Consider the following 21,768-nt stretch of genomic DNA (forward strand, 5'->3'; position numbering starts at 1 on the left):
GAGAGAGAGAGAGATAAAAAATATATATATATATTTTGGAGCAAAAAGTCACATGATCCTTTAAAATGCAGCTTGTACTATTTTCACAAAAATTTCTGTTGAAGAAAAATATCCCTCCAGGGAGGAAACTGCAGAACATTTGCAGGACAAAAAAATGTAAAAACAATAATTAAAAAAAAAGAAACCTTCAACAAACCCTCCTATAATGAATGGGCCTCAGACATCTGGATGATGTAGCCCGCACCCAGACGAACAAGTATAGAATAGACTTCAGAGTGGGCGCAACGGAAAGCAGCAATATGGGGCCGAAGCAAAAACCCCCTGAAAATGAGACCCAAACAGGAGCGGACGCAATAATGAATCTGGGTCCGATGTGTTGGCCAGTCCCCAGTAATGGGCAGGCTGCACCACTGATGCTTCTTGGTGACCTGTTCCCCTCTTCTTCCTGTCTGCTGGTATCATGTGTGATCCTATTGGGTTATATGTACAGCACTGAGGGGTACTCTGCACAGGACCCTTATTAGTTTGCTGGGTGCTGTTCCCGCTTCCAGCAGCAGAGGGCAGTGTGCCCCCACCATACCCGCTGTGATTGAGGTGGTTGTTCTTCTTGCACCCCTCCCCCGCTCTTCTTTTCTAGTTCTTGGTGTCTTCTTCTTCAGTGAGCGTCGTTCAGCCTCTCCTGCCTTTCTCTTCAGCAAGCCTCTATTGTGTTCGGCCTCCTCATTAGTGGCGCTGCCTTTGTTCGGGGGCTACACAGGCTCTTCTCTCCCCTGCGCTCAGCCCCCATGTGATGAGCACATATAATGGCACCTGGCACTTTCATGTCTCCTGCTTATGTCTGGAGACTGGCGCTGGTGCCGCGGCCTCGGGAGCTTGCGCTCTAAGTGACGTTCACTGCCCTGCTCACTATGGTCGCCCTGATTTTAACCCTGTCTATATTTTCAGGCTGCTTTCACCTCCCTCCTGTGTGATCACCTGCCCACAATGTCTGTTTACCCCCCATATATTTTCTTTTCCAGAACCCAGACTGGCACGGATTCAGCGACGACCCTGAACAAGATGTCCGGAACATGCGGCTGGTGTTTTTCTTTGGCGTTTCGGTCAGTCTGGTGCTGGTCCCCATCTTTATCCACTACTCTCCAGAGAGGGGGTGAGTGCCTGTTGCTCTTCTCCTCATTTCTCCCTATAACCTTGTTTTGCTCCCACCCACCGCGCCATAAATCCAATAAAGCGCTCACGTGGCGGCCATAACTCCCCCTGCCGTCACTTAGTCATCTCTGAGGGGGAGACGATATTGCAGTTATACGTCTTCTCCTGACAGAAGCTGCACATAATGCTGTCAGACTGGCCGCTGCTGTTGGAGTGACAGGGGTGGGTAAATAGGATGCAAAGCCCCCCATGGCTGCAAAGCCGCTGTATATAGCTGGTAATTGCTTGTTCAGGAGACTGCAGTGGGGTCTGATAACTAGGACAGGGGGCAGAGTTGGGGTCTCCTCGCTCCTGGCACTGATGTACTGTACCATGCGGAGTGATTAGTGCCACGGCTCAGGTGTGGGCAGCCGCTGGCTCGCAGGAAATGGCTGTGCAGCCGATCAGCGCTTCCTAAGGGAGAGGCCTAATGAGCACCAATCAATTATTTATTTTCATGCTGAGCTGGAAGAAATTGGCAGAGCAGCACATCTCTGCCACAGCGCGCGCCAACATCACACGGCAAAGAAGCACCGATCCTTAATCAGTACGCTTCCGGCTGTGCCCCCTGGCCCGCGCTCTCCATTCACGGCTGTGCCCCCTGGCCCGCGCTCTCCATTCACGGCTGTGCCCCCTGGCCCGCGCTCTCCATTCACGGCTGTGCCCCCTGGCCCGCGCTCGCCATCCACGGCTGTGCCCCCTGGCCCGCGCTCTCCATTCACGGCTGTGCCCCCTGGCCCGCGCTCTCCATTCACGGCTGTGCCCCCTGGCCCGCGCTCTCCATTCACGGCTGTGCCCCCTGGCCCCCGCACTCGCCAGTCATGGATGGCTGCGCCCCCGCGCTCGCCAGTCGCGGCTGCGCCCACACTTTGCCCTGTGCCTTTTGAACTTGGGCCTTCCTTTTCTCTGTGAGCCATGCTGCCCAGTCTCGGGGAATGGAGTAATCAGTAATGGCTGTGCACAAGGAGGTGGCATTGGTATGTTCCATAACGCAATGTATGCCGGTCCTGGCCAGATCTGTGGTGCCCGCTGTCGGGGGCTGCAACTGGATCCACCATGCACAATGAACCATGAACCACTGATCCTGGGCCTAAGCGAGATCCCCGAACTGCATAATATCAGAGGGATGTGGTGTTGGGGGTGGGATAATAAGGTGTTGGCAGAGGGGGAAGCTGCTTTTTTCTGCCTCTGTGGGAGTTCGACATGTTGTGGCTGGGGCTCACAGCGGAGGTGAGGAAGCTGTTAATACACTTTAATGAGTGTCAGCATCTGCCAGGAATAGCGGCTCTGTTTAATAATGCAGCGGAGCAGGAGCCGTGTGTGTATGCATGTTATATGTAGGGAAGGGACGCTGGGTCTCTACCCCTATCTCTTATACACTCCTATACCCCCACCAACATGTGTTACACCCCCTCCCCAGTAACCTCTCTGCTTTATGCACCCACTCCAATCAGACTATTTCTCTTTACACACCAACAACTTTCTCCTGTGCCCCCTCCCCGCTGACCACTCACCTGCATAGGTGTGTGTACTTGTATACCCCCACATCTGACACTCTTCCATGTACCAAGCTGCTGTGTGTCTTGCCCCTCACCCGCTCTCGTTTCTTGGTTGCCGTCTCGCTGTCCCTCGCTTTCCGCTGTCTTCTAGTAATAATGGGCACCCTCATGTCTCTGCTGGCTTCTAGTAATGGGCGCCCTCATGTCTCTGCTGGCTTCTAGTAATGGGCGCCCTCATGTCTCCACTATCTTCTAGTAATGGGCGCCCTCATGTCTCTGCTGGCTTCCAGTAATGGGCGCCCTCATGTCTCTGCTGGCTTCCAGTAATGGGCGCCCTCCTGTCTCCGCTGTCTTCTAGTAATGGGCGCCCTCATGTCTCTGCTGGCTTCCAGTAATGGGCGCCCTCATGTCTCTGCTGGCTTCTAGTAATGGGCGCCCTCATGTCTCTGCTGGCTTCCAGTAATGGGCGCCCTCATGTCTCTGCTGGCTTCCAGTAATGGGCGCCCTCCTGTCTCCGCTGTCTTCTAGTAATGGGCGCCCTCATGTCTCTGCTGGCTTCTAGTAATGGGCGCCCTCATGTCTCTGCTGGCTTCTAGTAATGGATGCCCTCTTGTCTCTGCTGGCTTCTAGTAATGGGCACCCTCATGTCTCTGCTGGCTTCTAGTAATGGGCACCCTCATGTCTCTGCTGGCTTCTAGTAATGGGCGCCCTCATGTCTCTGCTGGCTTCTAGTAATGGGAGCCCTCATGTCTCTGCTGGCTTCTAGTAATGGGAGCCCTCATGTCTCTGCTGGCTTCTAGTAATGGGCGCCCTCATGTCTCTGCTGGCTTCTAGTAATGGGCGCCCTCATGTCTCTGCTGGCTTCCAGTATTGGGCGCCCTCATGTCTCTGCTGTCTTCTAGTAATGGGAGCCCTCATGTCTCTGCTGGCTTCTAGTAATGGGAGCCCTCATGTCTCTGCTGGCTTCTAGTAATGGGCGCCCTCATGTCTCTGCTGGCTTCTAGTAATGGGCGCCCTCATGTCTCTGCTGGCTTCTAGTAATGGGCGCCCTCATGTCTCTGCTGGCTTCTAGTAATGGGCGCCCTCATGTCTCTGCTGGCTTCCAGTATTGGGCGCCCTCATGTCTCTGCTGTCTTCTAGTAATGGGCACCCTCATGTCTCTGCTGGCTTCTAGTAATGGGCACCCTCATGTCTCTGCTGGCTTCTAGTAATGGGCACCCTCATGTCTCTGCTGTCTTCTAGTAATGGGCACCCTCATGTCTCTGCTGGCTTCTAGTAATGGGCACCCTCATGTCTCTGCTGGCTTCTAGTAATGGGCACCCTCATGTCTCTGCTGGCTTCTAGTAATGGGCGCCCTCATGTCTCTGCTGGCTTCTAGTAATGGGCACCCTCATGTCTCTGCTGGCTTCTAGTAATGGGCACCCTCATGTCTCTGCTGTCTTCTAGTAATGGGCACCCTCATGTCTCTGCTGGCTTCTAGTAATGGATGCCCTCATGTCTCTGATGTTTTTCTCTTGCAGGATGAAGGACTGGGTTCGTAGAGAAGCCGAGCGGCAGATAAAGAGGAAAGAGGCGCTGGGTCTGCCTCTCATCGAAATGAACTACTATGACCCGAAGAGCCTGGTGTTTCCCCCCGAAGATAAATAGTCGCACTCCTGTCCCTCTGCCGATTCAATAAAGTATGTGTCACCTCCAGTCTGCTGTTTCTTTTAGAGACCACCAATATGGCTCCTGTTGGAGGGGTCATCTGGTTTTCCTGGTGTTTGCGCTTTCCTGTTTCACACTTTTTTCCTCTTTGCCTGTTTTTGAAGCCATGAAACAACTCCATTGATCGCGGTCTGATGCGGTAATTGGCGTCCTGCTCGGCTTCTAATAGTCATGACCGGACGCCACCTCATTACCTGCGGAGACGGCATGGCCCAATGATGGATGGAGAGCCGTGCGCTGCGGGGGCTGGCACATGATACATCAGCCGCAGATAATAGAGGGATTAGAGCGGCCCCTCGGCCTGTGCTCAGCGGGGGCACAGCTATGGCCTGGGCGCAAGATCAGTCGACAATTCCTCTAAGTGCAGCGTCCTATGTGTAGACTGTAGCTACTCGGGAGTGTGGAGATGATGGAGGGCGATGACGGGTGACTGAGCCCTGACTGCTGGGTCACCGCTCCGTCAGACACCTGCTGGGACTACTCCCCTCCACCATCAGCACCGTGCCAGCTTCTAGCTATATCATAATCTACAATGCATTGCTGGAACTTGTAGTTCTGGGCCAGAATTTAACTAAAGCAAACCATTTGGGCCTAGTTGTTGTAGACCCACAAGTCTCAGCAGGTTTCCATAGGTCAGTGTGAATGCTGTGTCCTTGGTGACGCTGGGAGTAGTAGTTATGTAAGAGCCAGGTGGTTTTCCCCTGTTATATAATGTGATCTGCACCTTTCTCTGCAGCTGGAAGGACATTGCATAAGTGGTCACGTCCTTCAAGCAGGAGGCTGGCGAGGAAAGGGTTACTGAGCTGCGGGGATTTGGGTTTAAATCTGCGGGTTAAACTGGCTAAGAGCTGGTGTAATCCAGGCAGGAGGGGGCTGCGGCTGCAGAAGTCTCAGCACCATGCCTCCTACTCCCTCACCACACCTGACCATGACCTCAGCCCACCCTGCCGCTGGGTGCTGCCCGGCCCTGACCCGGGGGGTGGCTCTGCTCTGTAGGATGTGGCTGCATCAAATTCTCAAGGACGAGCGCGGTGACGGGTGCTGGACTGGGGAGATGGTCGGGGTGTTACCATGGGAACGTTGCTAACCATTCTGCAGCTCCACAGTACTTAACCCCTCCCATGCCAGACATGATTAGCGCAGCACCCAAACATTGCTGCTCCCAACAGCTGTGGAATGTAACCCTGTGTGTGCTGGGGCCGCTGCGGCGGAATGTAACCCCGTGTGCTGGGGCCGCTGCGGCAGAACGTAACCTCGTGTGCTGGGGCCGGTGCGGCGGAACGTAACCTCGTGTGCTGGGGCCGGTGCGGCGGAACGTAACCTCGTGTGCTGGGGCCGGTGCGGCGGAACGTAACACCGTGTGCTGGGGCCGGTGTGGTGCGGTGGAATGTAACCCCGTGTGCTGGGGTCGGTGCGGCGGAGTGTAACCCCGTGTGCTGGGGTCGGTGCGGCGGAGTGTAACCCCGGGTGGTGGGGCGGAATGTAACCCCGGGTGCTGGGGCTGGTGGGGCGGAATGTAACCCCGGGTGCTGGGGCCGGTGGGGCGGAATGTAACCCCGGGTGCTGGGGCCGGTGGGGCGGAATGTAACCCCGGGTGCTGGGGGCGGAATGTAACCTTGTACACTGGGGCTGCTGTGGTGCGGCGTACCAACTATTAACCCTCACAGTGAGGGCCCTGCTGGCATACATGAATTAACTCCTTACCAGCCAATATGCAAAAAATTGTTACCTGCCCCGAGTGCTGGATTTAACCCCTTATTGGCACTAATATGTAAATTGAATCTGTAAGCAGGATTGTGCACAGTAACCTACACAGTGTCATGTTGGCACCGTTATACTGATTAGGGCTAGATCTGACATGCGAGAAACTCGGATGAGTGTCTCACGTCAATACCCCGCACTCGCATCGCAGCGTGTGGCCGCATAGCAATACATGGAGCTGCACGCTCCGCTCCTGAGTTCCGGGTATTGACATGCGCGACTCATCCGAGTTTCCCGCAGTTGAGAATGAGCCCTTACAATGATACCTGGTGATAAAATCCGTCTTGTGGTTGTTTAATCTTTACTTTCAGTTCTGAGTTAATGATATGCTCATGCTTCGGGGCGGCCTGTGGGGGTCTTCATGTGGTGTTCTGATTAGTTATTCACCAGAATGGCCTCTACCAGGTCTCTGATCCCTCACTGACCTGCCCCCTAGCTTACATACTTTATATCTTGTTTGGGGGAAAAAAATTACATTCAGAAAATGGTGGCTGTGCTGCAGCATGTATCGCATATTGCATATAATGTTGCGTAAAAAAATATTTCACTTCATCAAAATGGCGCATGTGCAGTAACCTCACGTTCCAATAGGTGCTATTGCGCATGCGCCTCAGCCATTTTGCTGGAGATAAGAGGTGACAGCAACATGTTGGCGGCACTTGTGTAGTAGCATCTGGCAGAGTGCGATGCAGGCGCCATTTTGATGAAGTTAAATTTATTTTTTTACACCACAATATTCTATAACCACATGCAACCCATTCTATTAGAATTATAGAAAGAGGTCCGAGAGGTTTTTTTTTTTTTTAAACTTACATAGTTTTTTAATCCAAAATGTGTTAAAATAAAGTCATATCAGAGTAACACTAGCAGATAGAATATTGGGGGATAATAGAAAAAGTATTTTATCTACTCCATAAAGTGGAATACCATGTGTATACTAGTGAAAAAAATACATATTACACCCTATAGAAATCATATATATGTCAATATTATGGCTGCATCTAATTATCAAATGGTCCCATCAGGGGTCCTATAGTACTGACCAGATGCAACAGCAGTATGGCGGATATAGGTTTGTAAGGAAAAATAGGAAATAAAGTGCAAAAGTGTGTGCTAGATCGTTAACTATATGTATAAATATCACTAATAAGAGCGTAACTTACATGGAGTAAGAGCTGCTGCCTCATTCTATGCAGTATGTAAACCGGGGGGCCGGTCCGTGAGGGATCAGTGACTGTCAGCGGGCTGCATTATGAATATCTAATCAGGACACCAAACGAAGACCCCCACAGGCGCCCCACCGCACGGGCAGGTGATTAACTCAAAACTGGAAATAAAGATTACACAACAACCACAAGACGGATTTCATCACCAGGTATCGGTGTTAGGCTACGTTCACATTAGCGTTATGCATGTTTGCGTCAGGCGACGCATGCGTCATGCGCCCCTATATTTAACATGGGGGACGCATGCGTCTTTTTGTGCTGCGTTGTGCGACGCATGCGTTTTTTTTGCCGCAAGCGTTGGGCCAAGAAAACGCAACAAGTTGCATTTTTCTTGCGTCCAAATTTCGGCAAAAAACGACGCATGCGTCGCAAAACGCAGCGTTTTTGCGTGCGTTTTGTTGCATTTTTGTTTGCGTTGTGCGTTGCGTCGCCGACGCAGCGGCGCACAACGCAAATGTGAACGTAGCCTAATCAGTATAACGGCGCTGACCTGACACTGCCTGTAGGTCACGGAGCACAATCCTGCTGACAAGGGCACTTTAAAGCTGTTATAGTAAAATGTGCTGTAGAGATGAGGACTATCTTCTCAGTCATCAGGATCCATGCTTTACGCTGCAGGCATAAGTGTCTCTGCACCCTTGCCTTGCCAGAATGGACTCCAGCAGGACTGTGGACACCAGTATGTAGCCAGCCTCACCAGTCAGAGGGGCCTAGAGCACCTGCAGCCTGCCAGGGTTATGTGTGACGTGTGGTGCCCCCACTAATAGGGGCCAATACACAGGTTCATTCACCTGCCGGGGTCCTGGACGTCACACTTAACCCTTGTGCTGCCGGGGTCCTGGACGTTGCCCTTAACCCTCGCGCTGCCGGAGTCATGGACGTCGCCCTTAACCCTCGTGCTGCCGGGGTCCTGGACGTCGCTCTTAACCCTTGCACTGCCGGGGTCCTGGACGTCGCCCTTAACCCTCGTGCTTCCGGAGTCATGGACGTCGCCCTTAACCCTTGCACTGCCGGGGTCCTGGACGTCGCCCTTAACTCTCGTGCTGCCGGAGTCCTGGACGTCGCCCTTAACCCTTGTGCTGCCGGGGTCCTGGACATCGCCCTTAACCCTCGTGCTGCCGGGGTCCTGGACGTCGCCCTTCTCCCTCGTGCTGCCGGGGTCCTGGACGTCGCTCTTAACCCTCGCGCTGCTGGAGTCCTGGACATCACCCTTAACCCTCGTGCTGCCGGAGTCCTGGACGTCGCCCTTAACCCTCGTGCTGCCGGGGTCCTGGACGTCGCCCTTAAACCTTGTGCTGCCGGGGTCCTGGACGTCGCCCTTAACCCTCGCGCTGCCGGGGTCCTGGACGTCGCCCTTAACCCTCGCGCTGCCGGGGTCCTGGACATCGCCCTTAACCCTCGCTCTGCCGGGGTCCTGGATGTAACCCTTAACCCTCGCCCTGCCGGGCTCCTGGACGTAACCCTTAACCCTCGCCCTGCCAGGCTCCTGGGCGTAACCCTTAACCCTCGCCCTGCTCCTGGACGTAACCCTTAACCCTCGCCCTGCTCCTGGACGTAACCCTTAACCCTCGCCCTGCCGGGCTCCTGGACGTAACCCTTAACCCTCGCCCTGCCGGGGTCCTGGACGTAACCCTTGCACCACCTGTGTCATATATGACGTCTGGTCCCCATGCCTGGATCATGCACATACTGTAGCACACATACACATACAGAGCTTTCCTTAACCCTTTGCTTGCATTCGCGTACATCGTTATGATTTAACCCTTCCTGCTAATATCATGTGCCTGGTCACTTTACCCTTTCATTGCCACGTCTTTGTGGCCTGAGCCATAAGCCTTTCCGCCGTATAGTACATCCTGTAACCCCTTCCATGCCATGACCAGGTGTGCCTTCGGTTAACCCCTCGCCTGCCTTGGGTGGAGTCGTTGCACATTTCTGGGTGACAGCTGTAGTGCAGCACGTCCCCTGCATCAGGCGAGTGTGCAGCACACACGTGTTCCCGGCTCGGCAGCACTTAACCCTCGCGTTGCGGGGCTCAGCACTCCGGACAGCGCCTCTGGCAGCCGGTGCCTTCCCCGGCTCGCTGCTGCCGCTCTGTGGGGAGCGGCGGGTACTGCAGGCGCTGTAGGGGGCAGCCTCCCGTGGGTTAGAGCCGAGTGCACGCATCCTCTCACTCTCCTCCCTCCCGCCTTCTCTCCGGCATCTCTTACCTTTGTCTCGGCGGCTCTCCCTCCACCTGCACTTTGCTGCTGCTGCTGCTAACATGCGGCTGTGCTCCTGCCGGCTGCTCTGACACCTGTGCTGCCGCCTCACCTGTTCCTCCTGGTGCCCCCTGCCTGTCTCTGCTTCACCCTCAGCCTCCAGGCTGGCACCTTCACTTGCCAGGACCCGGGCACAGGTAGGTCACCTGTCCGCTTGGAAGGAGGGTCTTTGAAGTCTCCCCGGGGTGCTGTGCTCGGCAGAGCTGGTGACTTTTCCCGTGTTTCAGTGAGTGCTCTGCACTGGGGATGGGTCTGCGCTGCCCCTCAGGGTGGTACACAAGGGTCTCAGAACATATTGCAGATGTGACTGCAGGGCCAGGAGGGCTGCAGAAGCGGCAGGGCTGACAGAGCCATGCTGAGGGATCGAATCAACACTAAAATGCTCTGCAGGTTCTGTATCTACACAGTATACACAGTGCTCTGCGTCTGAACTAGACTGAAAATGCTCTGCAAAATCTGTATCCACCCATTATCTGAACTAGATAGAAAATGCTCTGCAAGTTATGTATCCACTTATTACAGACGGTGCTCTGCATCTGAACTAGACAGAAAATGCTACGCAAGTTCTGTGTCCATCTATTGGAGACAGTGCTCTCCACCTGAACTCGAGAGAAAATGCTCTGCAAGTTCTGTGTCCATCTATTAGAGACAGTGCTGTGCACCTGAACTCCATAGAAAATGCTCTGCAATGTCTGTATCCATCTATTAGAGATTGTTCTCTGCACCTGAACTCAATAGAAAATGCTCTGCAAGTTCTGTGTCCATCTATTAGAGATGGTGCTCTGCACCTGAACTTGATAGAAAATGCTCTGTAAGTCCTGTATCCAGTTCTTACAGACTTCTCTGCGTCTGAGCTAGATAGAAAAGTGCTCAATCTATATTGTCTGGATACAGAACTTGCAGAGCATTTTCTATCTACTTCAGATGCAGGGCACTGTCTATCTTGTATAGATACAGAACTTGCAGAGCATTTTCTATCTACTTCAGATGCAGGGCACTGTCTATCTTGTATGGATACAGAACTTGCAGAGCATTTTCTATCTACTTCAGATGCAGGGCACTGTCTATCTTGTATGGATACAGAACTTGCAGAGCATTTTCTATCTACTTCAGATGCAGGGCAGTGTCTATCTTGTATATATACAGAACTTGCAGAGCATTTTCTATCTACTTCAGATGCAGGGCACTGTCTATCTTGTATAGATACAGAACTTGCAGAGCTTTGCATTGTAACCACACCGAAATTGCTCTACACGTTCTGTATCCACGCAATACAGTCAGTGCTCTGCAGGTGAACAAGATAGAAAATGCTCTGCAAGTTGTGTATCCAGGTATTATAGAGCCTTGAACTAGGTAGAGTGCGCTGCAAGTTTCTGATTTGCACCAGAGGCTGCTGTGCAAAGTGTAGCCACACGCTAGATAATGTTCTGCATCTAAAAACTAGACAGAAGATCCTCTACACGCTCCGCATCCATCCCAGACGGACCACTCTGGGGAAGGTAGGGATCCAAACTAGATGGAAAATGCTCTGAACGTTTCCACTCTACACTTGGTAAGACAATACTCTGCTAGAGGGAAAATGCTCTCCTGCAAGATATAAATCCACACTACGCAACTAATGTTCTGCACGGCTTTTGCTCATGGGTTACAAAATGCTCTGCACCTTCTGTCTTGATACTTCATAGATATCCTGTATAAATTGTGTCCACAGCAGGAAAGTAACGAGCTGTGAGTGATCCTGTTATAGGAGTTCCCAACACCTATCTCCCCCAACAGATAATGCTCCGCGGGATCTGCACCTTTCTTGGGTGAGGTATCCGCACTGATCACTGCAGCCAGGGAACAGCTACTGTACTGGATCCGTGCACCATATGTCATGTGAAGTCTGGACCTGGTCTGAGGATTTGCTGCTCTTCATGTTCTAGATCCACATTAAATAAGAAATTCCCTGAAAAGTCTGAATCAACCCTGGTTGGATAAATTCTAAAAATGCTGAATCCACATGTATATAATGTTCTGCTACTGGACCAAAGCAAAAAATGCAATAAATATATCATCTCTGGATGCACAGCTCTGCGGGCTCTAGTCTCTCATTGCTAATGCTCTGCAGGCTCTAGTCTCCCATTGCCTAGCTCTGCGGGCTCTAGTCTCCCATTGCTAATGCTCTGCAGGCTCTAGTCTCCCATTGCCTAGCTCTGCGGGCTCTAGTCTCCCATTGCCTAGCTCTGCGGGCTCTAGTCTCTCATTGCTAAAGCTCTGCGGGCTCTAGTCCCCATTGCTAATGCTCTGCAGGCTCTAGTCTCCCATTGCTAATGCTCTGCAGGCTCTAGTCTCCCATTGCCTAGCTCTGCGGGCTCTAGTCCCCCATTGCCTAGCTCTGCGGGCTCTAGTCTCTCATTGCTAAAGCTCTGCGGGCTCTAGTCCCCATTGCTAATGCTCTGCGGGCTTTAGTCTCCCATTGCTAATGCTCTGCGCGCTCTAGTCTCTCATTGCTAATGCTCTGCGGGCTCTAGTCCCCATTGCTAATGCTCTGCGGGCTCTAGTCTCTCATTGCTAATGCTCTGCGGGCTCTAGTCCCCATTGCTAATGCTCTGCAGGCTCTAGTCTCCCATTGCTAATGCTCTGCAGACTCTAGTCTCCCATTGCTAATGCTCTGCAGACACTAGTCTCCCATTGCTAATGCTCTGCAGGCTCTAGTCTCCCATTGCTAATGCTCTGCGGGCTCTAGTCTCCCATTGCCTAGCTCTGCGGGCTCTAGTCTCTCATTGCTAATGCTCTGCAGGCTCTAGTCTCCCATTGCTAATGCTCTGCGGGCTCTAGTCTCCCATTGCTAATGCTCTGCAGGCTCTAGTCTCCCATTGCTAATGCTCTGCAGACTCTAGTCTCCCATTGCTAATGCTCTGCAGACACTAGTCTCCCATTGCTAATGCTCTGCAGGCTCTAGTCTCCCATTGCTAATGCTCTGCGGGCTCTAGTCTCCCATTGCCTAGCTCTGTGGGCTCTAGTCTCTCATTGCTAATGCTCTGCGGGCTCTAGTCCCCATTGCTAATGCTCTGCGGGCTCTAGCCTCCTATTGCTAATGCTCTGCGGGCTCTAGTCTCCCATTGCTAATGCTCTGCGGGCTCTAGTCTCCCATTGCTTATGATCTGCATGCTCTAGTCTCCCATTGCCTAGCTCTGTGGGCTCTAGTCTCCCATTGCTAATGCTCTGCGGGCTGTAGTCTCCCATTGCTAATGCTCTGCCGGCTCTAGTCCCCATTGCTAATGTCCTGCGGGCTCTAGTCTCCTATTGCTAATGCTCTGCGGGCTCTAGTCACTCATTGCTAATGCTCTGCGGGCTCTAGTCTCTCATGGCTAATGCTCTGCGGGCTCTAGTCTCCCATTGCTAATGCTCTGCGGGCTCTAGTCCCCATTGCCTAGCTCTGCGGGCTCTAGTCTCTCATTGCTAATGCTCTGCGGGCTCTAGTCCCCATTGCCTAGCTCTGCGGGCTCTAGTCTCTCATTGCTAATGCCCTGCGGGCTCTAGTCTCCCATTGCTAATGCTCTGCGGGCTCTAGTCCCCATTGCTAATGCTCTGCGGGCTCTAGTCTCTCATTGCTAATGCTCTGCGGGCTCTAGTCCCCATTGCTAATGCTCTGCGGGCTCTAGTCCCCATTGCTAATGCTCTGCGGGCTCTAGTCTCTCATTGCTAATGCTCTGCGGGCTCTAGTCTCCCATTGCTAATGCTCTGCGGGCTCTAGTCTCTCATTGCTAATGCTCTGCGGGCTCTAGTCTCCCATTGCTAATGCTCTGCGGGCTCTAGTCTCTCATTGCTAATGCTCTGCGGGCTCTAGTCCCCATTGCTAATGCTCTGCGGGCTCTAGTCCCCATTGCTAATGCTCTGCGGGCTCTAGTCTCCCATTGCTAATGCTCTGCGGGCTCTAGTCCCCATTGCTAATGCTCTGCGGGCTCTAGTCTCTCATTGCTAATGCTCTGCGGGCTCTAGTCTCCCATTGCTAATGCTCTGCGGGCTCTAGTCCCCATTGCCTAGCTCTGTGGGCTATAGTCTCCCATTGCTAATGCTCTGCGGGCTCTAGTCTCTCATTGCTAATGCTCTGCGGGCTCTAGTCTCCCATTGCTAATGCTCTGTGGGCTCTAGTCCCCGTTGCCTAGCTCTGCGGGCTCTAGTCTCTCATTGCTAATGCTCTGTGGGCTCTAGTCTCCCATTGCTAATGCTCTGTGGGCTCTAGTCCCCATTGCCTAGCTCTGCGGGCTCTAGTCTCTCATTGCTAATGCTCTGTGGGCTCTAGTCTCCCATTGCTAATGCTCTGTGGGCTCTAGTCCCCATTGCCTAGCTCTGTGGGCTCTAGTCTCCCATTGCTAATGCTCTGCGGGCTCTAGTCTCTCATTGCTAATGCTCTGCGGGCTCTAGTCTCCCATTGCTAATGCTCTGCGGGCTCTAGTCTCTCATTGCTAATGCTCTGCGGGCTCTAGTCTCCCATTGCTAATGCTCTGTGGGCTCTAGTCTCTCATTGCTAATGCTCTGCGGGCTCTAGTCTCTCATTGCTAATGCTCTGCGGGCTCTAGTCTCTCATTGCTAATGCTCTCCGGGTTCTAGTCTCCCATTGCTAATGCTCTGCGGGCTCTAGTCTCCCATTGCTAATGCTCTGTGGGCTCTAGTCCCCATTGCCTAGCTCTGCGGGCTCTAGTCTCTCATTGCTAATGCTCTGTGGGCTCTAGTCTCCCATTGCTAATGCTCTGCGGGCTCTAGTCTCTCATTGCTAATGCTCTGCGGGCTCTAGTCTCTCATTGCTAATGCTCTGCGGGCTCTAGTCTCTCATTGCTAATGCTCTGCGGGCTCTAGTCCCCATTGCTAATGCTCTGCAGGCTCTAGTCTCCCATTGCTAATGCTCTGCAGACTCTAGTCTCCCATTGCTAATGCTCTGCAGACACTAGTCTCCCATTGCTAATGCTCTGCGGGCTCTAGTCTCTCGTTGCTAATGCTCTGCGGGCTCTAGTCCCCATTGCTAATGCTCTGCGGGCTCTAGTCTCGCATTGGAGGAAAGTCAGTACACCCCAGTCCTGCTGAAATCATGGCGGTTGACTGACTTTTCCATGGGCGCCTTTATCTTCCTACTTAGATGCTGGGTGCCTCCACAATGGCCACCTGGTGTGTATGTGTATAGTGGCAGGGTTTGCAGGAGACTAATTGTTAACCCTTTGAAAGCATTTTCTCATGGTCGCTGTTTTCGATCTCCAACAATATTTGTGAAGGAATTTTATGTAGTGTAATACCCTGGGTCAGCCTGCAGGTGGCCCCTCGCTTTCGGTCAGCGCCCCTGTGTTCAGCTCTATGGATGCATCTGATCAATACAGATTCCTCCTAAAAGGCTTCTTGACCAACATGTGATTGATTGGAGTAAGCGATGCGTCCTCTCCGAGGATTGATAAAAGCCACTTGATGAGTGAGATTATAGGCTCCGGGTTATTTATCTAGAAGATATGGAGAGAAGCTTTACTGGAAGCATTACTATTCATCACGGAGGACACCGGCCCCAAACGCTCCCAGCCATGCCCTTGGACCATAAGTGCTCTGGGAGCTGGGAGACTGTTTTTTATATCAATTTACCATACATTGTAGTTATTTGATTATTTTTTTTATCTACAACTTTTTCATTTCTTTATTTTTATATTAAATGTAAAACTATTCTTACAAACACATCCAATCCCTGCCATAATGTACATTACACATCTAACAACTGGTTAGTATCTATCCATCTATCTATCTATCTATCTATCTATCTATCTATCTATCTATCTATCTATCTATCTATCTATCTATCTATCGTGGTGCTTGAAAGTTTGTGAACCCTTCAGAATTTTATTTCTGCAATACTTTAATCTAAAACTACATCTGGTCTCATCTGTCCACAGAACATTGTTTCGATCGCCTTCTGGCTTGTTCAGGTGATCTTTAGTAAACTGCTGACGGGCAGCAATGTTCATTTTGGAGAGCAGCGGCTTTGTCGTTGCAATCTTGCCCATGCGCACCATTATTATCCAGTTTTGTTTGGAGGATGGACTCTTGAGCATTAACATTCACTAATGTGGGGCAGGCCTTAAGTTGCTTAGAGCTTATCTTGGGTTCCTTTGTGATCTCACAAACTAAAGGTACCGTCACACTTAGCGACGCTGCAGCGATACAGACAACGATCCGGATCGCTGCAGCGTCGCTGTTTGGTCGCTGGAGAGCTGTCACACAGACCGCTCTCCAGCGACCAACGATGCCGGTAACCAGGGTAAACATCGGGTAACTAAGCGCAGGGCCGCGCTTAGTAACCCGATGTTTACCCTGGTTACCATCCTAAAAGTAAAAAAAACAAACAGTACATACTTACCTACAGCCGTCTGTCCTCCAGCGCTGTGCTCTGCTCTCCTCCTGTACTGTCTGTGTGAGCACAGCGGCCGGAAAGCAGAGCGGTGACGTCACCGCTCTGCTTTCCGGCTGACCGACGCTCACAGCCAGTACAGGAGGAGAGCAGAGCACAGCGCTGGAGGACAGACAGCTGTAGGTAAGTATGTACTGTTTGTTTTTTTTTTACTTTTAGGATGGTAACCAGGGTAAACATCGGGTTACTAAGCGCGGCCCTGCGCTTAGTTACCCGATGTTTACCCTGGTTACCAGTGAAGACATCGCTGAATCGGTGTCACACACGCCGATTCAGCGATGTCTGCGGGGAGTCCAGCAACGAAATAAAGTTCTGGACTTTCTTCCCCGACCAGCGACAGCACAGCAGGGGCCTGATCGCTGCTGCCTGTCACACTGGACGATATCGCTAGCCAGGACACTGCAACGTCACGGATCGCTAGCGATATCGTCTAGTGTGACGGTACCTTAATATGCGCTGTGCTCTTGAAGTGATCTTTGTTGGTTGACTACTCCTAAAGGAGGTAATAATGGTTTTGAATTTCCTCCATGTGTACACAATGTGTCTGACTGTAGACTTGTGGGGTCCAAAATGTTTAAGGTATGTTCCCACGGTCAGTAAATGCTGCGGGTTGGACGCTGCGTACATCTGCTACGTCCAACCCACAGCGGCCAGATGTTACAGCATAGTGGATGGGATTTGAAGAAATGCCATATCCACTATGCGTGTATGTGCACCCGCGGATTCCCTGCGGAGATGGACATGCGTCGCGCCTTGCCAGACGGCAGCATGTCTATTTATCTCACAGAGACGCTCAGTCTCTGCAAAATAAACATCCCCGTACAATATATTGGGCGCGGTGATTACGCATGGTTCAATTAACACATCCAGAATCATCTGCGTTCAGAAGCCGGCAGCGGTTTGGACGGAGCGGACATGTGCTGCATCCAAAGAGCTGCTGGTTCCTGACCGTGGGAGCATACCCTTAGAGATGGTTTTATAACCTTTTTCAGCCTGATGAGCATCAACAATCGTTCTTCTGACACCCTCAGAAATCTCCTTTGTTCATGCCATGATTCCCTTCCACTAACATGTGATTTGAAGATTAGACTTTGATGGATCTCTGGTCTTTAAATAAAACAGGTCGCCCACTCACACTTGATTGTCATCCTATTGATTGAAAATATCAGACACTACTTTCGCATTAAAATTCTCTGTTAATCCTAAATGTTCACATACTTTTTCCATTCACAGATGTGTGATATTGGATCACTTTATTAAAAAAAAAAAAACCAGTCTAAAATGTTCTACTAATTTGATTTGGTTCTGGTCATTTACTTTTAGGACTGTGAAAATTTGATGTAGTTTTAGGTAAAATTTATGCAGAAATTTGGAAAACTCTGAAGGATTCGCAAACTTTCACGCACTAATATACAGTATTTACCCTCCTTGACATTACAATTGTTACACCAAGAAGAAAAAATCGTGGTTTTAAGGAAATCACAAGATGGCTAGACATGTTACCGATCTGCAAGTGATGAATAATTGGAAACAACTTTTCAAAACATCTGTATTTCTTCAGTCTGGACTATGAGCCACATGCAGACACTTCCAGCGTCGGCCGCTATCACTGAGGTTATTAATGGTCGTCTGAGGAAGGTTCTGGCACTGAATGCACTTGGGCAAATCATCAAGATCCGCTGCTGGCAGCTCCTGAGTAATCACTGATCATTGATGTCCCAGATGTGCTTGATGGGAGACAAGCCTGGAGACGCAGCAGCTATGGGAGCAGGATTAGGCACGCAAGCTGCTAACAGGAGCACCAGGAACAAGCAATCTGACATTGTGTTAAAAATGGCTCCTGCAAAATCTTTGAGAAATGGCCATACTACTGTAGCGTTGGTGCACTTGCAATGAAGATCAGAGGGGACCGGCTACTGTACAATATGTTACCTACCACCATAATTCCAGGAGTGGGACCAGAATGATGTTTCTCGTGAAGGCCTCTTTATGGCATTGCCCTCGTGTTCTCCAGATGGATAGTGGAATGCAGCAATGAAGGCTGGAATAGAGTTCTGTCCTTTTCATCGATGAGTAATGCTTATGTCTTGGACATAATCATAGCTGGAGATTGCTCTGGAGACCTTGTGGGCCACGCCATGAAGAGGACTTCATGAAGGAACGTGTCCCAGACAACTTTGTGCGTGTCCTAAACGTGCTCCCATGGCTTCAGCATCTCCAGACTTGTCTCCTATCGCGCACATATGGGACATCATCGGTCGTGATTATTCAGGAGCTGCCAGCAGTGGATCTTGATGATTTGCCCAAATGCATTCAGCGCCAGAACCTTCATCAGACGACCATTAATAACCTCAGTGATAGCAGCTGAGGCTGGGATTTCTGAACTGTAAATGATCCATCCTGTTATTTCTATTCATGACTTTTGTTTTGGCCTATGCACATTTAGCAGATTCGTTGCGTTTTTGTCATGTGTTTTTTTTCTTTGTCACAAAACTTGAAGGGTTTCCTGATTCCAGAAAAGTGCCTGGAATCCTGAAGTCTCATGCACACGTTCCTTATTTTTGATTTGCAGATTTAAATCTTCAGCATGTCAATTCTTTCAGGCTATTTGCTGCAGATTTCACCCATACTAATGAGCGGGGAAAAATCTGCATCAGAAACGCACCTATTTTATGCAACGTTTTTCCTGTCAGGGGCAGACACTGACAGCTTGGGGCCCCTGCTCAAAAAATGTCTGCCCCTGCCCCTCCCTGCCCCGCATTCCGCTTATGAAGACAGTCTAGCAATGGGACCCCCGGATCCCTGGGCTCTGAGCAGCAGGCCAGATTGCCCTCATTATCACTGGCCTGCAAGCAGGGGCGTACATGGAGCTCACCATAGCCAAAGTTCTATTTGGGCCCACCACACCTCTGAAATTATATATTTTTTTACTGAGATGGAGATACATATCTCTGCTAGGATTCGGTTCTGCAGAGCCGAACCATGTACCGGCATATATTATATTAAATTATATGTCTGGTATCTAATCTATACCATCTAGTATCTGATAAAGGGTTATTCCCCAAACAAATCAAGTTATCCCCAATCCCGATGAGAAGGGATAACTTACTGACTTTTGGGAGACTGACCACTGGGACCCCCAGCAATCCTAAGAAGAGGAATCTGAAGCTCAGCCATGAATGTATTGGAGGGGTTCATGCTTGTCTTCTGTTCTATTCATTGTCTATGGAATTGATGGAAATAGCCAAGTGCAGCGCTCAGCAGCTCTATAGATAATGGAGAGAGCAGAGGCCGAGCATTTACAACTCTGCTCCATTCAGGACGAGTCTGTAGACCCCTGTTCTCAGAATCTCTGGGGTGGGGAACAGTGGTTGGATTCTATGGATTTGTTGAATAACCTTTCAAAGAGCCTGCTTGATTTTCCTATTCTTTACAATTACAGTATCATACATGAACCTAAAACAAATATGTTCACATATACAGTACAGACCAAAAGTTTGGACACAACTTCTCGTTTAAGGAGTTTTCTGTATTTTCATGACTATGAAAATTGTACATTCACTCTGAAGGCATCAAAACTATGAAGTAACACATGCGGAATTATATACTTAACAAAAAAAAAGTGTGAAACAACTGAAATTATGTCTTATATTCTAGGTCCTTCAACGTAGCCACGTTTTGCTTTGATGAATGCTTTGCACACTCTTGGCATTCTCTTGATGAGCTTAAAGAGGTGGTCACTGGAAATGGTTTTCACTTCACAGGTGTGCCCTGTCAGGTTTAATAAGTGGGATTTCTTGCCTTATAAATGGGGTTGGGACCATCAGTTGTGTTGTGCAGAAGTCTGGTGCATACACAGCTGATAGTCCTACTGAATAGACTGTTAGAATTTGTATTATGGCAAGAAAAAAGCAACCTAGCAAAGAAAAAGAAATGAAGGTCAGTCAGTCCGAAAAATTGGGAAAACTTTGAAAGTGACCCCAAGTGCAGTTGCAAAAACCATCAAGCGCTACAAAGAAACTGGCTCACATGAGGACTGCCCCAGGAAAGGAAGACCAAGAGTCACCTCTGCTTCTGAGGATAAGTTTCTCCGAGTCACCAGCCTCAGAAATCGCAGGTTAACAGCAGCTCAGATTAGAGACCAGGTCAATGCCACACAGAGTTCTAGCAGCAGACACATCTTTACAACAACTGTTAAGAGGAGACTTTGTGCAGCAGGCCTTCATGGTGAAATAGCTGCTAGGAAACCACTGCTAAGGACAGGCAACAAGCAGAAGAGACTTGTTTGGGCTAAAGAACACAAGGAATGGACATTAGACCAGTGGAAATCTGTGCTTTGGTCTGATGAGTCCAAATTTGAGATCTTTGGTTCCAACCACCGTGTCTTTGTGCGATGAAGAAAAGGTGAAGGGATGGACTCTACATGCCTGGTTCCCACCGTGAAGCATGGAGGAGGAGGTGTGATGGTGTGGGGGTGCTTTGCTGGTGACACTGTTGGGGATTTATTAAAAATTGAAATGAAATTGAATTGAAATTGTACCAGCATGGCTACCACAGAATCTTGCAGCAGCATGCTATTCCATCCGGTTTGCGTTTAGTTGGACCATCATTTATTTTTCTACAGGACAATGACCCCACACACACCTCCAGGCTGTGTAAGGGCTACTTGACCAAGAAGGAGAGAGGTGGGGTGCTACGCCAGATGGCCTGGCCTCCACAGTCACCAGACCTTAACCCAATCGAGATGGTTTGGGGTGAGCTGGGCCGCAGATTGAAGGCAAAAGGGCCAACAAGTGCTAACATCTCTGGGAACTCCTTCAAGATTGTTGGAAGACCATTCCTGGTGACTACCTCTTGAAGCTCATCAAGAGAATGCCAAGAGTGTGCAAAGCAGTCAAAGCAAAAGGTGGCTACTTTGAAGAACCTAGAATATAAGACATAATTTCAGTTGTTTCACACTTTTTTGTTAAGTATATAATTCCACATGTGTTAATTCATAGTTTTGATGCCTTCAGTGTTAATGTACAATTTTCATAGTTATGAAAATACAGAAAAATCTTTAAATGAGGTGTGTCCAAATGTTTGGTCTGTACTGTACCTACACATATACAGTTGTGCTCAAAAGTTTACATCCCCGGCAGAATTTTTGCTTTCTTGGCCTTTTTTTTTTTTTTTAGAGAATATGAATAACACCAAAACTTTTTCTCCACTCATGGTTAGTGGTTGGGTGAAGCCATTTATTGTCAAACTATTGTGTTTTCTCTTTGTAAATCATTATAACAACCCAAAACATCCAAATGACCCTGATCAAAAGTTCACATACCCCATTTCTTAATACCATGTATTGTCCCCTCTAACATCAGTGACAGATTGAAGTCTTTTTTGGTAGTTGTGGATGAGGTTCTTTATTTTCTCAGATGGTAAAGCTGCCCACTCTCCTTGGCAAAAAGCCTCCAGTTCCTGTAAATTCCAGGGCTGTCTAGCATGACCTGCACTCTTGAGATCTCCTCAGAGTGGCTCAATGATACTGAGGTCAGGAGACTGAGATGGCCACTCCAGAACCTTCACTTTTTTCTACTGTATCTAATGACAGGTCGACTTGGCATTGTGTTTTGGATTGTTGTCATGTTCGAACATCCAAGTACGTCCCATGTGCAGCTTCTGGGCTGATGAGTGCAAATTTGCCTCAAGTATTTGCT

The 21,768-nt window shown here is 50.0% G+C and overlaps 2 protein-coding genes across 2 annotated transcripts in view; both read left to right on the forward strand.

Moving 5' to 3' along the window:
* The window catches only part of NDUFB11 (NADH:ubiquinone oxidoreductase subunit B11), a 20,900-nt gene extending 16,518 nt beyond the window's left edge, over positions 1-4,382 (forward strand). The window contains exons 2-3 of the mRNA XM_069747854.1: positions 1,020-1,150; positions 4,208-4,382. Coding sequence (XP_069603955.1) covers positions 1,020-1,150; positions 4,208-4,334 — 258 coding nt within the window. The 3' untranslated portion in view covers positions 4,335-4,382. The remainder of the gene's footprint in view (positions 1-1,019; positions 1,151-4,207) is intronic.
* Positions 4,383-9,508: 5,126 nt separating this feature from the next.
* Positions 9,509-21,768, forward strand: part of LOC138662346 (caM kinase-like vesicle-associated protein) — a 161,231-nt gene continuing 148,971 nt past the window's right edge. Inside the window, exon 1 of the mRNA XM_069747855.1 lies at positions 9,509-9,779. The gene's annotated coding sequence lies outside the window, so the exon portion shown is untranslated. The remainder of the gene's footprint in view (positions 9,780-21,768) is intronic.

This window comes from Ranitomeya imitator, chromosome 2, assembly GCF_032444005.1.
Source record: "Ranitomeya imitator isolate aRanImi1 chromosome 2, aRanImi1.pri, whole genome shotgun sequence".
Classification (NCBI taxonomy): Eukaryota; Metazoa; Chordata; class Amphibia; order Anura; family Dendrobatidae; genus Ranitomeya; species Ranitomeya imitator.